This window comes from Malaclemys terrapin, chromosome 3 (genome assembly GCF_027887155.1).
Source record: "Malaclemys terrapin pileata isolate rMalTer1 chromosome 3, rMalTer1.hap1, whole genome shotgun sequence".
NCBI lineage: Eukaryota > Metazoa > Chordata > Testudines > Emydidae > Malaclemys > Malaclemys terrapin.
This window is the reverse complement of record NC_071507.1, coordinates 108,175,512-108,190,561: the sequence shown is the minus strand read 5'-3', so window position 1 is coordinate 108,190,561 and position 15,050 is coordinate 108,175,512. Positions and strand designations below refer to the sequence as shown.

Genomic DNA, 15,050 nt, shown 5'->3' with positions numbered 1-15,050 from the left:
GAATTTGTTTTCCCGGGCTATCAATTTGATATCTTTCATGATTGAATTTTTTAGTGAATTTTGCAAACTAGAAAGAAAAAATATTTTAAAAATTGTATTTAAACTTGCAAGTGTCAGGTTTTTAAAGGAGACTTTATAATTTTTTCAATCCTATATAATACTATACATTAGATCACAAGCTTTTTTAAATGGCAATTAAGTTTCCATTAGTGACAGCTTCCTGGCTTGTGGATCAAATATTATGTGTGAATTGTATGCCTCTAAAATGTATGCAGAAATATATAAATCAAATTTAAAAGGTGCTGCATGCTGATACTGGGAGACAATTATTTTTACAACCTGGGTTACTTGGGAGTTTACTGTATGTTTTCAGTTTGCATATTAAAAATGTAGTAGTTTAGCCTTGATGAAAGGTTGTCCCATTTTAGTTAAATACTCTTCAAATGTAATATTTTAGCATTCATTATCTCTGCAAAGTTTTGGTATGTGAATTAAATCCATTTTTGTTTTTGTTAAGTGTTGCACTCTTGTTTTCTGTTTTGCAGTAATAACAAGTAGTGGCTACAGTCCAAGATCAGCACATCAGTACTCGCCGCAGATATATCCCTCCAAGTTAGTGACCGCATCTTTTCTAGCCTATCATAGCGAATGACCAAGACTTCAGGCAATTCTGTTGTTCAAAGTTTTCAACAAGTGTTACTACTTTTATTTATTTATTGTGCATTAACAAATGGGTACATAGTTAAGAATTTAAGACTTGATACTGATCCCCATTAGCATCATTTCTCTATTTTTTTTTTTCCTCTCTCACAGTTGGTAAAGATCTTGGTCTGTCTCTTAGATGTGCAGTTATGTATTGTTGCACAACGTATATAATTGATTTTGTGTACACATGTAAGGGCAAGATTGAATCCCAGTGGTCAAGTTTTCAAACGTGGGCACCTAAGTTGTGCTGACAGAATATGCTCAAACCCATGGAAATAGGCACTTGATTGGGAAAAAACACAGTTCCATGTGCAAAATGAGTACTTGAATGCATAAGTACTAGTGCATTAAACAAGGAGAACTCTCTATACATACACATTCCATAGTCACTATTACCAAGCATTCAAAAAATCATGAATCGGGCACTGCAAAAGTATGTTGGATTCTTTTTATTTACCTCCTGGTTCTTAAAACAGTAGGAGTCACATTTCAAGCTTTTCTCTGCAACTATAAGGACTAGATACTTACTCCCTTCCCCCACTTAAAATTGAGAGTCTCATGTAGTCAATTGACTTCAAAGAGCTGGGACTTTAAGAAAACACCAAATATTGTGAGATTTGAGATAAAATCACTAGAGTTGGTAGCTTGCTCATTTGCATGTGGCACTACCAGTTTTGTGCACACATGTTCCTGATTGCAGTGTGAAGTTTGTTTGTTTCTGCATACTTGACAGGGCCAGGTAGGAGGCTATGTTTGAAAATTTGGTATTATGCTTCTAAAATTAAAACGTTGACACATTAGTGGGTTATGCTTTCTTAAGCTACTTTGTTTTGGTAAATTTGTATTCACATCATGATATAACAAATATGTAATAAGATGACAAGTAAATGTCTAAACTATGCATATTAGAGAGAGACTTTAATATCCTGGGACCAACACAGCTACACAACACTGCATATTAGCAAGACAAGGTGAATGAGCTAATATCTTTTATTGGACAAACTTGTGTTGGTGAAAGAGACGCTTTCGAGCTACACAGAGCTCTTCTTCAGGCAACTACAACAACACTGCAAACAACAATGAACTAAGCGTAGTCTTTCTAATTTCACTTACAAGGGGATTTGGCTAACAGTGCATCAGATATTCTTGTCCAAATATATTACAAGGTCTTATTGAATTTTTAATTTACTGTAATAATTTTTGGCATCTAAATTAAAGTGTAATCTTTTTCGGATAGCAACTGCTGCCAACTATGCTGAAGTAGTTAGAAAAAAAAGCAAAAGAAATTAGTATTTGATATTTAGTCATGGCTTTTAATGGCTAGGTTTCAGTTACAATAATTCTTCAGTGTGTGTTTGATCACTCTTGGTCCATAAAATCTTATTTGACTTTCCAAGACAAATATTTCTGAATACATTTTTGCAACTCTGGAGGGTAAAATTTTGAAACGTGATTTTATTCACTCTTCCTATAAAACTTCAGTATTCATAAACAAAAGATCACTTTTATTTCCATTCTTTTTTCTGTAACCCAAATTTTCCAAATGTTGAAAGCCCATCTTGTTGTTAAAGTATTACTGTAGGCATTTTTAATGCCACGCTATGGGCTCGATCCATGTCCTATTGAAGTCAGAGGGCCAGATCCTCAGCTACAGCTGAACTGTGCACAGTACAAGTTTGTGTATCTTGGTGCTCACGTTTGTACTTCCCTGATCCTGCTGCCACTGTGTCTAGGACAGTTCTCCTTCACTGGGTTAGAGCAGCCTGAGGACATCTCTGATTGACTTATGCCAGATGCTCATTGCTCCAAAGGGGGCGGGGCGCAAAACCCTATAGAGCTATGTTAACAGTGGGATGAGCCACCTGGAGTTGGATACAGCAGTTTTAAGGTTATATCGTGCTGGTGGTATGGTACAAAACATCCACGCTGCACCGGAGAATGTGACCCAGAGAGTCTCTCCATTTATTTCAGTAAGATTAGATTGGATTCCAGAAGAGTAATTGTTGACAAAGAAAACTGTTTATCAACTTCTTGAAACCTTTTTCTTTTATTGCTTGAATCAACATGCAAAGTATTTGTTGCCACAGTAATGCTGTTTTTCCTAATATTTAGGCCCTATCCACACATTCTTTCTACACCAGCAGCTCAAACAATGTCTGCCTATTCCGGACAGACCCAGTATTCAGGAATGCAACAGCCTGCAGTCTATACAGCCTACTCACAGACTGGACAGCCTTACAGCTTACCTACTTACGGTATTTTACCTCTCATTGTTGTTCCTTCTTAACTAGAAGTAAAATTGTCAACTTGAACATTCTTTACTTTTCTCCCCATCTGCAAGAAAATATTTTAAAGAATCGGTTGAAAATTAATTTCTCACACAGATTTGGGTGTAATGTTGCCAGGCATCAAGACGGAAAGCGGGCTTTCGCAAACACAGTCACCACTGCAGAGTGGGTGCCTTAGTTACAGTCCAGGGTTTTCCACACCACAGCCCGGCCAAACACCATATTCTTATCAAATGCCAGGTCAGTAACCACCATCATCATTTTCTGTCTTTCATTTCAGAGGCACTACTCATGAGTGAGGTGTCGCTCAATGTGAGTAGGAATATCTGAAGTAGGCCTTTAGGTTCAGATGTTCAAAGGTATTTAGGTGCCTATGTCGCATTAAAATAAGTGAAATGTATATGCAGGCTGATATGTGACTTCATGCAAGGTATTCTCTTTTAATGTAGCATTATGATGTGCATTTCTTCATAAGAAACAGTTATCAAAAGACCCAGGGCCAGTATTTAAGGGCTTAAAGATGCGGATAGGCACCTAGTGGGATTTTCAAAAGAGCCCAAGCAGGTTAGTCACTTAATTCCCATTGAAATCAATAGGAACTAGGGGCTAGATTTACAAAAGGACTTAGGCACCTGACTGCCACTTGAGGTGCCTAAATCCCAGAATCAGGTCCCACTAGGCTTCACAAAATCCCCGCTCAGCTGCCACTATGCTCTGTAGGTGCCTAAACTCACTTTTTGTTGCAGTAAAAGTTCCCTTGGCATCTAGGTTTCTGCCTTTCAGCATGTGCACTGCAGCCCCATTCCAAGCTGCAGCTGCCTAAGCCCCAGAGTGATGCAAAAACCGGGGAAGGTAGATTTTCCTCCTCCTAACTAGCTTGCCTGCCTATAGGCGAGCTTACACAAAACAATGGGGAAAGGAGGCCTGCTTCCTTCAGTTCTTAACCCAGTGATAGGGTATTCATCTAGGATGTGAAAAATCCTTGGTTCAAGCCCACCTTTTACCTGAGAGGGCGACGGGATTTGAACTGTTTTGTGCTGAGACTGGATGGTTGCAAGTGAAGGTGAACTAAGCAATAAATATACATAACGAGAGAAAGAACAAGAGGAAAAAAACAAGGGAGTGGTTGAAGCACTGTAGTAAGTGTGAAAAGGTTTTCTTGAACAAAACCACATATTTTCCAAGTTTTCTTGAACATATGAAAAGGGAAAAATAAATCTGGAAACAGTTTTTCATTTCTGTTGAGCATTCATTAGAATTTTTTATATTTTAAAGTCAGAATCTCAGTTATTTGTGCTTCTGATTTGTCTGTGTTGTAATATGAAAAATGTTTTCAATACACAAATAGGTTCTTTATAACAAATTATTTCCTTTAACTTTAGGTTCTAGTTTTACTCCCTCATCTACTATTTATGCAAATAATTCAGTCTCGAATTCTACAAACTTCAGTAGTTCACAACAGGTATGAATATTGATACTTTTATATGTGCAACAGAATAAGAAAATATTTTAAGTGATCAGGCAACTGCATAATTTGACCAATTTAGGTTAAAACAGGACTATTGTGATTCAGTGTTTGATAGGACAGCAGTGTACTTTAATATCTAACCAAATATTGCAATCTTCATGAGAAAATTTGATCAACCTTTTCATTTAAAATACACTATAAAGAAATGGGTTCACTTCATAAATTGTCTTTACTTTTTTCCAGGATTATCCATCCTACACAGCTTTTGGCCAAAATCAATATGCACAGTATTATTCAGCATCAACATATGGCGCATATATGACCTCAAACAACACAGCTGATGGCACGTCTTCATCATCATCAACCTATCAGCTACAGGAATCTCTCCCTGGCCTAAATAGTCAACCAGGTACAGACCTTCATCCAGGTGAAAAACTTTTGTGTATTTTGTGTGAACCAAATTGGGATAAGCATAAACTTTTATACTCATCTTAGTGTCTCCAGAAGAAAAAAAATTATTATGGAAACAATCATGAGATGTTAAAAAAAAATGTATATTCAGGTTATATATTAAACCACAACCAAGTAATTTTGGCAAACTGACATATGTATCATTGTGGGAATGAGAAAAGACACAACAATCAAGTATGCACCTTTGAGTGTCCAAAACTACTGTGTTATAGCAGGACCTCTCTAATTCACACTCAAAAAGGCAATCCCTCTTCAGCTCTCAGCAAAGATTTAATAACAGAATGGGGCTGAGATCTTGTATTACTGACACCTAATAATAATAGTATCTAGCTCTTCACCCATAGATGTCAAAGTGTTTTACAAAGGAGGCTAGTCTCAGAATCCCTATTTTACAGATGGGGAAACTCAGGGCATGTCTACACTATAGACTTAAGTTGTCCTAGGTTAGGTCAACTTACAGCCACCACAGTAATTACTGGGGTGATTCATGTCCACACTGCCCTTCTTCTGTCTGTGATGCGTGTGCTCAACAGGAACGCTTCCACCAACTTCAGAGGGGCAGTGCAGGGGGCTGGCAGAGCCAGGGCTGTCAGCTCCACACAGCTCCTTGCTAGTAGCCTGACATTCCACCAGGCTGCCCCTCCCCTCTTGGCTCCCTGTTCCCCACCGGGAATGGGGCAGCTGACCAGACACTGGGTACAGTCTCCCCACCAGGAAACCTGCTCTCCTCCATCAGGAGTGCCGCAGCCAACTGGAGTCTGGGCCTGGAGCGCCATGCTGAGCGCAGCTGTGCTTCCAGTGGGGAGCCGAGACCTCAGGGGGCAGCCCGGTTCCTGGTGTGGAGATCCACACCCAGAGTCCAGTCGGCTGCCATGCTTCCAGCGGGGAGGCGAGAGCCCGGGGACCCTGGGTGGCAGCTGGGCTGGAATGGGAAACCAGGACCCTGGGGAGCAGCAGGGCTTACTGCGGGGAGCCCGCTTTCTTGTCAATTTCACAGCTCAGTGAAATTGACGAGAATGATAGCCAATAGATGTAAGTAATGCAGTGTCTACAGGGACACTGCGTTGCCCTAAATACACCAACATAAGCCCTATGCCTCTGGTGGAGGTGGAGTTATGATGGTGTAGTAGGGCACTTACATCGGCAGGAACAAGGCTGTAGTGTGTTCACTGATGTAATTAAGGCAGCTTGTATTGACCTAACACTGTAGTGTAGACCAGGTCCTAGGCACAGAGAAGTGAAGTGACTGGTCGACCCAGGAGGCCAGTGGCAGAGCCAGGAATAGAATCTACATTTCCAGAGCCAGTCCAGTACTCTATCCACTAGGTCACACTGACTCCCTTATTACAGCATATTTACTAGTACAGTATATTGTGAAGTGTTAACATAAATAATTAAAACCAAACTACAGTCGTTTATTTAGACAAGCACTTTTTAATGTGCATGCCATATTGCTAATTCACAAAATTCAGCAAGTCAAAATAGAGCTATCAGATATTAGTATCAATCTATTTAAATTATATTAAAAGAGTTACAGTTGCAAAGTAAAGCACTCAGAAGCCAGGACAAGACAAAGTTAAGTTTGCCCGACCAATTATGTGCCCTTGGGCATAAAGCATTACCGTATTTTATTATATAATCACACTAAACTTTTTTACAGGACCCCAGCTCATTCAATACACGAGATGGACATTACTCTGTGAATGAGGCAGCAGTTCAGCTTTTCTTTTTATCCCCATCATCCGCCTTATAGCTCCACGCCTGTTTCATATACTGCATATCATCCAAACACTGCTGCCCATAAGCATTGCTTTTCCTTCTTTGTAGACTTTTCTGTGGTGCTCGTTACATTAGTAGGTGAGCGTCTCATAGAGGTTAATGAATTGATCCTTGCAACACCCCTGCGAAGTCAAGCAGTATTATCCTCATTTTACAAATGTGAGACTGTGGTACAGAGAGATTAAGTGTGGCTTGCTCAAGGTCACATACAAAGTCTGTGAGAGAGACAGTAAAAGACTCCAAATCTCCAAGGTCTCTGTCTAGTGCCACATGAGCTTTATTTGTCTTCCAGGGGACCCTGCTTCATTCATCATACACTATACAATGTCTGCAGTGTGGACCTGATCCAAAACCTATTGAAGTCCTGGGAAGACTTTCATTGCCTTTAATGAGTTTTGAATCAGTCCCTGAATGCAGAAGGGGTGCACTAGACCCCAGATCAATTCACTACACAAAGCTGCCTCATTCTCTTTCTAGTGAGTGAACTGAATGACACAGGTGTCCTTCAAAAATATGCAGTACTATATTAATAATAATGAGTAAGCCAAAGGGGAGGAGTTAAGGTTGTGCAAAAAGTTATACGCAGATCTGGCAGCATTACCTACCGTTGAGATTGCCTGACTTTTCCCATTACAAAACCCTGTTTTCAGTTACTTATAACTTTGCCAAACTTTAATTGTATGGGCTGAAATTTCCCATGCCAGGTGTCTGCCTCAGGCTGAATTTTTTTGGAAAGTGTGTATTTATATAAAATAGGAAACTATATTTTGTTCACTCCCTTGGTTGTAGGGAGTAGCTGAACCATTTGGCACAAGCTTAAAAAAATATTAATTCCTGCACTCAGAACAAACCTGCCAAATTTAAGACAGAAAAGTAAAAGATTATGTTATAAACAACTTAAATTAGAACACTTGAGGAATGAACATTCACTGTAGATGTTGCTCCACATATAATTTAAAAGATTCTGGTGTATGCTGAAAGAATGTGGTGAATACTCCTAAAATTATGTTTTGAGAACTCTGCATGCTTCAGGACACTTTATATTTCCTGCAAACTTAACAATGTTTTGTAGTGAGTAGGTTTGCACATTATCTCATCTTGTAGCTTTGCTGCTTAGAAGTGATCTGTTAGCACACTATATGTACAGACTCTCTTATGACAGTGTTTTATAATCTGCATTCAATGTACTATAGAAGGGAACTTTATACAAGCTAAATAACTGAAAACCATAGAGTGCGTAAGTATAGTGAAACAGTAAGAAAGGTTTATGTTCAAACACATGAACATGTCTCCCTTTTAAATAGCTTATGCATCTGAACTTGTAAATCTGCCCAGGCACTTCCCATTTCTGTGAAGTGCTGAATGAGTCATGCGACACTGTGTGCACAGTGCAACACCCATTTTGAAAATACATCGCATGCCTGTGTTCTTGTGTGTTACTTTAAAAATACACTTGTGTAAATGGAGTGCAGCATTCTGAATGCTTAGCCATAGTTTAGAACTTGTGAACACTACTGATACACTAGGTCACATCTTAGCACTACAGTAGCCTGGATCAGCACATTCTATCTAAAGAGATTTGTTGGCTGAAGAACCATGGGCTGTATCATTTAAAATCTATGATAGATACATCCAGGTGCTTCACTCTCCAATACTGTCTGACCGGGAGGACGAGGTTTCTTTTCCTGCCCAGAGGGCAGAGGATCCTTAATCTAGTCAAACAGCTGTGACTCCAAACTCAACAATCAAATCCCAATTATGACAGTATTTATTGAATAAAGAGAGATGATAACCAGATGAAAAACATAAAAACAGACACTTACTGTTACCGTTGATTGATACAAGCTAGAAGAAGCTGCGTGACTGCAGGTCAGGAAAACAGTTACCACGGTAAAGGATTGGTAGTGTCCTGTGTGCTGATAGCAGGGTTGCAATTTATGGCTTCTTTCTTGAAGCTGTCCGCTTCTCTTGGCTTTTCTCCCACCAGTCTGTGTACCTTCACCTTCCAGTCAAGGACTGACCCTTACTTAGGGCTATACTTTTAAGTCACAGCCCTGTCTTGGGGGCAGTATGGTAGCCCAATCTTTTCTCTCCAAGCTCTCTCGCATGAGTGAGGGTGTGCTGGCTGCACCTTCCTATGGGATGATTCAGCCTGCTGCCTCTGGTGCACTTCACCTGCTCTGATGTGCCCAGGCCATGGCCCTCCCTCCTATTTGCCTTCTTTGGGGTATTGTGCATCCAGCGACAGATATAAAGGGACTAGGGAACAATTATAGCTGTCCAATAGATTCTCAGGATGCGGGAATACTCCTGGTAACCTAGCCACCACACACCAGTGTACGGGCCAGATTCTTTATTTCACAGACTCTTCTCGGTGTGACAGTACATAAATATATGTTCATTGGGACATATCAGAACTTGTTCTGTCTGGCCTCTCACGCTTTGGGGGTACAGGAAACCTGTACAGAAAACCTGTAGTTTCTTCTAAAAGTGGCATTATAGCAAAATTCCTGCGGAGAGTGCACAAACAATGTTAACTTAATGTGTTCAGGCACAGACATCCATCCCAGCAAGCACAGAGAGAGCCCGGAGACCTGCTAACAAGGCTGCTGTTCCCTAATGCTATTATGAGCATGGTTTTAATTTATAATGCTGACTGGACCTTCACCATGTTCCTTAAGCATTTTAAAGCCAGGCCCAGCCACGTACTGTGTTTGAAGTTATTGATGGTGTGATGTCACGTTGGCCTGAGGGATGTTGCCAGTAATGGCCTAGTGGAAAGTGGCATGTGGATCTTAGCAACTTCTTCCCTTTAGCAGGGAAGGGAACCCAGCTGCTTCTGGAGCTTGGGGGATGGCACTAGGACATCATGGCTCAGAGGCAGCAATTGCAAAGAGCTTCAGGTTACTGCTTCACCTGGTGGGTGGGGAAAGGGCATAGTGAGCCCTGCTGCTGGTATACTGGGATAATGGTGCTAGGGCCAGCATGTGCACGAATCAGTCTGCGTTGACTTTCCTTGTGCATACTAGCCTATTCAGAAGCAGCCCACATTGAAATTTTCACTGGGTTTGTGTGTATGCCTGGGTCTTCCCTCCTGGAAGGCCCTTTTGCAACAACTGTGCTCTTACTCTTCTTGCTCAGTTCGGTCATGGCAGGTTCAGTGGCAAGGAAGGTTTTGTGCTGGTCCTGCACCAGTACCGGAGTATCACTATGTCTGTAATAACAGGCCATACCATGTTCATGCTTAACACTTTCCTGTCACTTTATTGTAGCCATACTCTCACTTGCCAGTGAATGAAGTTTCCCAAACAGGATCTTTAGCTATGTGTTGAATATAGAAAAAAGGAAAGAATTTCAAGCATTGCAATTAATATTTCTAACTTCGGTGAACTGCACTAGGACTTCCCTATCTCTGAATAAATACATACATTTTTGGGTCCTTCTGTGTATGAACAGTTTGCATTTCAATGAGATTTGACACACATTCTTACTACACCATAGATCTGTATTTTGGTCAGGTTTTTTTAAGTTTAAATTTTCTGAAGCTGTTTAAGGATAAAAAAATAAGTTTCCCCTTTAATATGGATAAGCCTGCTGTTTGTGGATAAAAAAATAAGTTTCCCATTTAATATGGATGAGCCTGCTGTTTGTAAAAAGCAAATCCAGCAATTAAGCCTACAGTTGTTCAAAAACCCAAGCACTACTGACTTCTGCAGTTCTAAAATAGAAGCATGCCTTGCATTCAAGTAAGAGACAGCTGGTAATTCTGATCTAGAGATTAGTTTAATGAAATAAAGTTGGCTCTAAATACCCAGAACTTACAAGGTACAGTGATTAGTTACAGTACTGATTAATGGATAATTATGCAATCATGTACAGTGTTGGTCCAAGGAGAAGCCTGGGACAACTGGTAATGATTAATGTTAAATGGAAATTGTAAATAGCATTCAGTTATTTACTTCAGCTTTTAGGAACTTTCATAGACGATTTAGAAATATTTTTGTATTTTTTGGAAGAATTAAGTAAATTGAATAATTGGGAACAAATGCTTTAATATGTTACTTTGTAATTGAATGTTGATTTTATAAAAGATTACATTTTTCACATATATTAAATTTTCTCATGTGTTAAAAATAATTAAAAGGTTCAGGCCAGACATTAGGATTTTTTTCTTTTAGTCTGTTTTTTTGTGTAGTCTTGGAAGCGCTAGTAAATAACATTTCCCTTTATAAGGGTCCCCTCCTATAAGACACATATTCAGAACTCTTGTTGAAGTCAATGGAAGTTCTGGTTGTGCAAGGAATCCAATTTGGAGTTGTCATTTTGTACTTCATTTAACCAAACATATTTTCTTCTCTCTTATATGGAGGACAAGCCAATACTCCTTGGCCTTACTTACTTCCCCATTACCTTTAGTGCCTTTCCTGATATTGGCATCACTCAGGGAATAGAGTTGGTTAATTCATCAGAACTCCCTCTCCTGACTAATTCTGCAACAGCAAAGCAAGATTACTACGGAGTTGTGATTAAATAGAAGTGATTTATTTCTGTTTAATTTCCCTAGTATTCCTCAGCAAATTATAATAATTTTAGATTAGGGGTAAAATTTTCAAAAGTGCCTAAGGACCAGATTTTTAAAGGTATCAATTTAGGTACTGGTATTTATAGAAATGCAGATAGGTGCCTAAATGCCTTTAAAACCTGTCCCTCAGTAACTTAGGGGAATCTAAGACCCGTTTTCAAAAGTGATTTATGCATTTGGAGACATAAGCTTCATTGAAAGTCAGTTGGATTTAGACTCTTAAGTGCCTAAGGGCAGGTCTACACTAACCCCCCAATTCGAACTAAGGTACGCAACTTCAGCTACGTGAATAACTAGCTGAAGTTCGAAGTACCTTAGTTCGAACTTACTTCAGTCCAGACGCGGCAGGCAGGCTCCCCCATCGACTTCACGATACTCCTCTCACCGAGCTGGAGTACCGCAGTCGATGGCGAGCACTTCCGGGTTCGACTTATCTCGTCCAGACAAGACGTGATAAGTCGAACCCAGAAGTTCGATTTGCTTGCCGCCGAACTACCGGGTAGTGTAGACCTACCCTAAGTCACGTTTGAAAATGGATATTAGACTCCTAACTCATTTAGGCACTTTTGAAAGTTTATACTAGGTCAAATTTTAGCTTTGTTTTCTTGCCTCTATCAGTCTGTCCCTGCACCCCGCTCACCCCAATCTTCCTGAGAGTATGTATGCAGCTTTGTCATGTGTGTGTAATGCAGCCCTTCTAGTGAATGTAGTAGACATGACTTTTCTATACAGTTTCATAGGATGGTTTTAAAGCTTATAGAAAGTATTTTTCTATTAATTAGGCATTTAGAATAATTGCTATATAGCCCTATTTAATTTCTATAGACCTCTACTGGTTACACTTCTATAGAAATTTTCTCTGAGGACATTCTCATGGGTAGTATGTATGCATGTAGAATAAAATATTAAACTAAATACAGAGACATGGATTACTGAATGGTATAAAGAAACACTTTGAATAAAACTTATTTTGTAGGGCTTTCAAAAGTTATCAGTATTGTACTTTGATTTTTGTTTGATGTTTTTGGTAAAAATCAGTGTTTACAAACTACTTGCTATCAGGAACAGTATCCCTGATAATGTCACAGCTAACCTGGTGGCTGAACTTTGTGATTTTGTCCTCACCCACAACTATTTCACATTTGGGGACAATATATACCTTCAAGTCAGCGGCACTGCTATGGGTACCCGCATGGCCCCACAATATGCCAACATTTTTATGGCTGACTTAGAACAACGCTTCCTTAGCTCTCGTCCCCTAACGCCCCTACTCTACTTGCGCTACATTGATGACATCTTCATCATCTGGACCCATGGAAAAGAAGCCCTTGAGGAATTTCACCATGATTTCAATAATTTCCATCCCACCATCAACCTCAGCCTAGATCAATCCACACAAGCGGTCCATTTCCTGGACACTACTGTGCTAATAAGCGATGGTCACATCAATACCACCCTATACCGGAAACCTACTGACCGCTACACTTACCTACATGCCTCCAGCTTCCATCCAGGACACACCACACGATCCATTGTCTACAGCCAAGCTCTAAGATATAACCGCATTTGCTCCAATCCCTCGGATAGACACAAGCACCTACAAGATCTCTATCAAGCATTCTTAAAACTACAATACCCACCTGCTGAAGTGAAAAAACAGATTGACAGAGCCAGATGGGTACCCAGAAGTCACCTCCTACAAGACAGGCCCAACAAAGAAAATAACAGAACACCACTAGCTGTCACCTTCAGCCCCCAACTAAAACCTCTCCAGCGCATCATCAGAGATCTACAACCTATCCTGAAAGATGATCCTTTACTCTCACAGATCTTGGGAGACAGACCTGTCCTCGCTTACAGACAACCCCCCAACCTAAAGCAAATACTCACCAGCAACCACACATCACTGAACAAAACCACTAACCCAGGAACCTATCCTTGTAACAAACCCCGATGCCAACTCTGTCCACATATCTATTCAAGTGACATCATCATAGGACCTAATCACATCAGCCATACCATCAGGGGCTCGTTCACCTGCACATCTACCAATGTGATCTATGCCATCATGTGCCAGCAATGCCCCTCTGCCATGTACATTGGCCAAACCGGACAGTCTCTACGCAAAAGAATTAATGGACACAAATCTGACATCAGGAATCAAAATACTCAAAAACCAGTGGGAGAACACTTTAACCTGTCTGGTCATTCAGTGACAGACCTGCGGGTGGCTATATTACAACAGAAAAACTTCAAAAACAGACTCCAAAGAGAGACTGCAGAGCTAGAATTGATATGCAAACTAGACACAATCAACTCCGGTTTGAATAAGGACTGGGAATGGCTGAGCCATTACAAACGTTGACTATCTCCCCTTGTAAGTACTCTCACACTTCTTATCACACTGTCTGTACTCGGCTAGCTTGATTATCACTTCAAAAGTTTTTTTTTTTTTCTCTTAATTAATTGGCCTCTCAGAGTTAGTAAGACAACTCCCACCTGTTTATGCTCTCTGTATGTGTGTATATATATCTCCTCATTATATGTTCCATTCTATATGCATCCGAAGAAGTGGGCTGTAGTCCACGAAAGCTTATGCTCTAATAAATTTGTTAGTCTCTAAGGTGCCACAAGTACTCCTGTTCTTCTTTTTGCGGATACAGACTAACACGGCTGTTACTCTGAAACTTGTTACTTGCTACTTAGTTCACCCATTGGGCTATTTTGCTGGGGAAGCAATAAAACAAAAAAGCTGGACTTGGATGTAATTTTGTTTTTATCTTACGTGGGGCAAAGAAAGAAATGTGAATGTGCATTATGTTGGAATAGTTCCACTTTGCATGAAATGATTGTGCAGCCACTACAGCAAATGACTGGAAAATAGGTAAATACATAATTACTTTTCATTAGAAACTCATGCCATACATATATATATATAAAATATACACACACACACACACACACACACACACACATTTCCATTTCTTCAGTTGTGTATAATTGAATATCTGTATCAGATCATAATTGTGCATTTATCATTTGTGTGGGCTTTAAGTGGTTTCATAGATTTTAAGAAAGTTTGGAATTCTTTTAATTCCCTCACATGACAAACAGGGTTTTAATCTAATCAGGACATAATAAAAACTTTGAAGACACTCCTCATTGTTCCATTTTACTTATTTAACAACCTTTGGCACATTGTTCACTAAGAGGAATAATGAACTAAATGGTTTACTTAATGGCAATACAAAGAATTATTTTTTATTAGAAATCTGTAAATTCACTCAACCAAGTGTCTGTAATTCCCTGGGTCCTCTCTGTTCCCCCTTTTTAAAGATAGGTGCTCTGTTTGCCCTTCTCTAGACCTTTGGGACCTCATCTATCCTCCATGAGTTCTCAAAGATAATGGCTAATGGTTTAGAAATTGCCTCAGCTAGTTCCTTAAGTATCTTAGGGTGAATTGTGGCAGCCCTTGCTAACTTGAATACATCTAATTTATCTACTAGGGCTGTCGATTAATTGCAGTTAACTCACACAATTAACTCAGATTAATTGCAGTTTTAATCGCACTGTTAAACAATAGAATACCAATAGAAATTTATTAAATATTTTTGGATGTTTTTCTACATTTTCAAATATATTGATTTCAATTACTACACAGAATACAAAGTATACACTACTCACTTTATATTATTTTTATTACAAAAATTTGCACTGTAAAAATCATTAAAGAAATAGTATTTTTCAATTCACTTCA

The 15,050-nt window shown here is 39.5% G+C and overlaps 1 protein-coding gene and 1 long non-coding RNA gene across 21 annotated transcripts in view; one reads left to right on the top strand and one right to left on the bottom strand.

Annotated features, from left to right (window-relative positions):
* The window catches only part of LOC128834681 (uncharacterized), a 130,762-nt gene that overhangs the window by 11,872 nt on the left and 103,840 nt on the right, over nucleotides 1-15,050 (bottom strand). For both annotated transcript variants that reach the window (XR_008444464.1, XR_008444465.1), the window contains one exon: nucleotides 8,535-9,221. This is a non-coding gene — a long non-coding RNA (uncharacterized LOC128834681). The remainder of the gene's footprint in view (nucleotides 1-8,534; nucleotides 9,222-15,050) is intronic.
* The window catches only part of EYA4 (EYA transcriptional coactivator and phosphatase 4), a 214,988-nt gene that overhangs the window by 161,752 nt on the left and 38,186 nt on the right, over nucleotides 1-15,050 (top strand). For 12 of the 19 annotated variants that reach the window (XM_054023652.1, XM_054023665.1, XM_054023666.1 and 9 more), the window contains 5 exons: nucleotides 546-612; nucleotides 2,818-2,960; nucleotides 3,090-3,233; nucleotides 4,376-4,455; nucleotides 4,705-4,888. In XM_054023652.1, the coding sequence (XP_053879627.1) occupies nucleotides 546-612; nucleotides 2,818-2,960; nucleotides 3,090-3,233; nucleotides 4,376-4,455; nucleotides 4,705-4,888 (618 nt within the window). The remainder of the gene's footprint in view (nucleotides 1-545; nucleotides 613-2,817; nucleotides 2,961-3,089; nucleotides 3,234-4,375; nucleotides 4,456-4,704; nucleotides 4,889-15,050) is intronic. The other 7 variants (XM_054023669.1, XM_054023660.1, XM_054023661.1 and 4 more) reach the window with 2 other exon arrangements.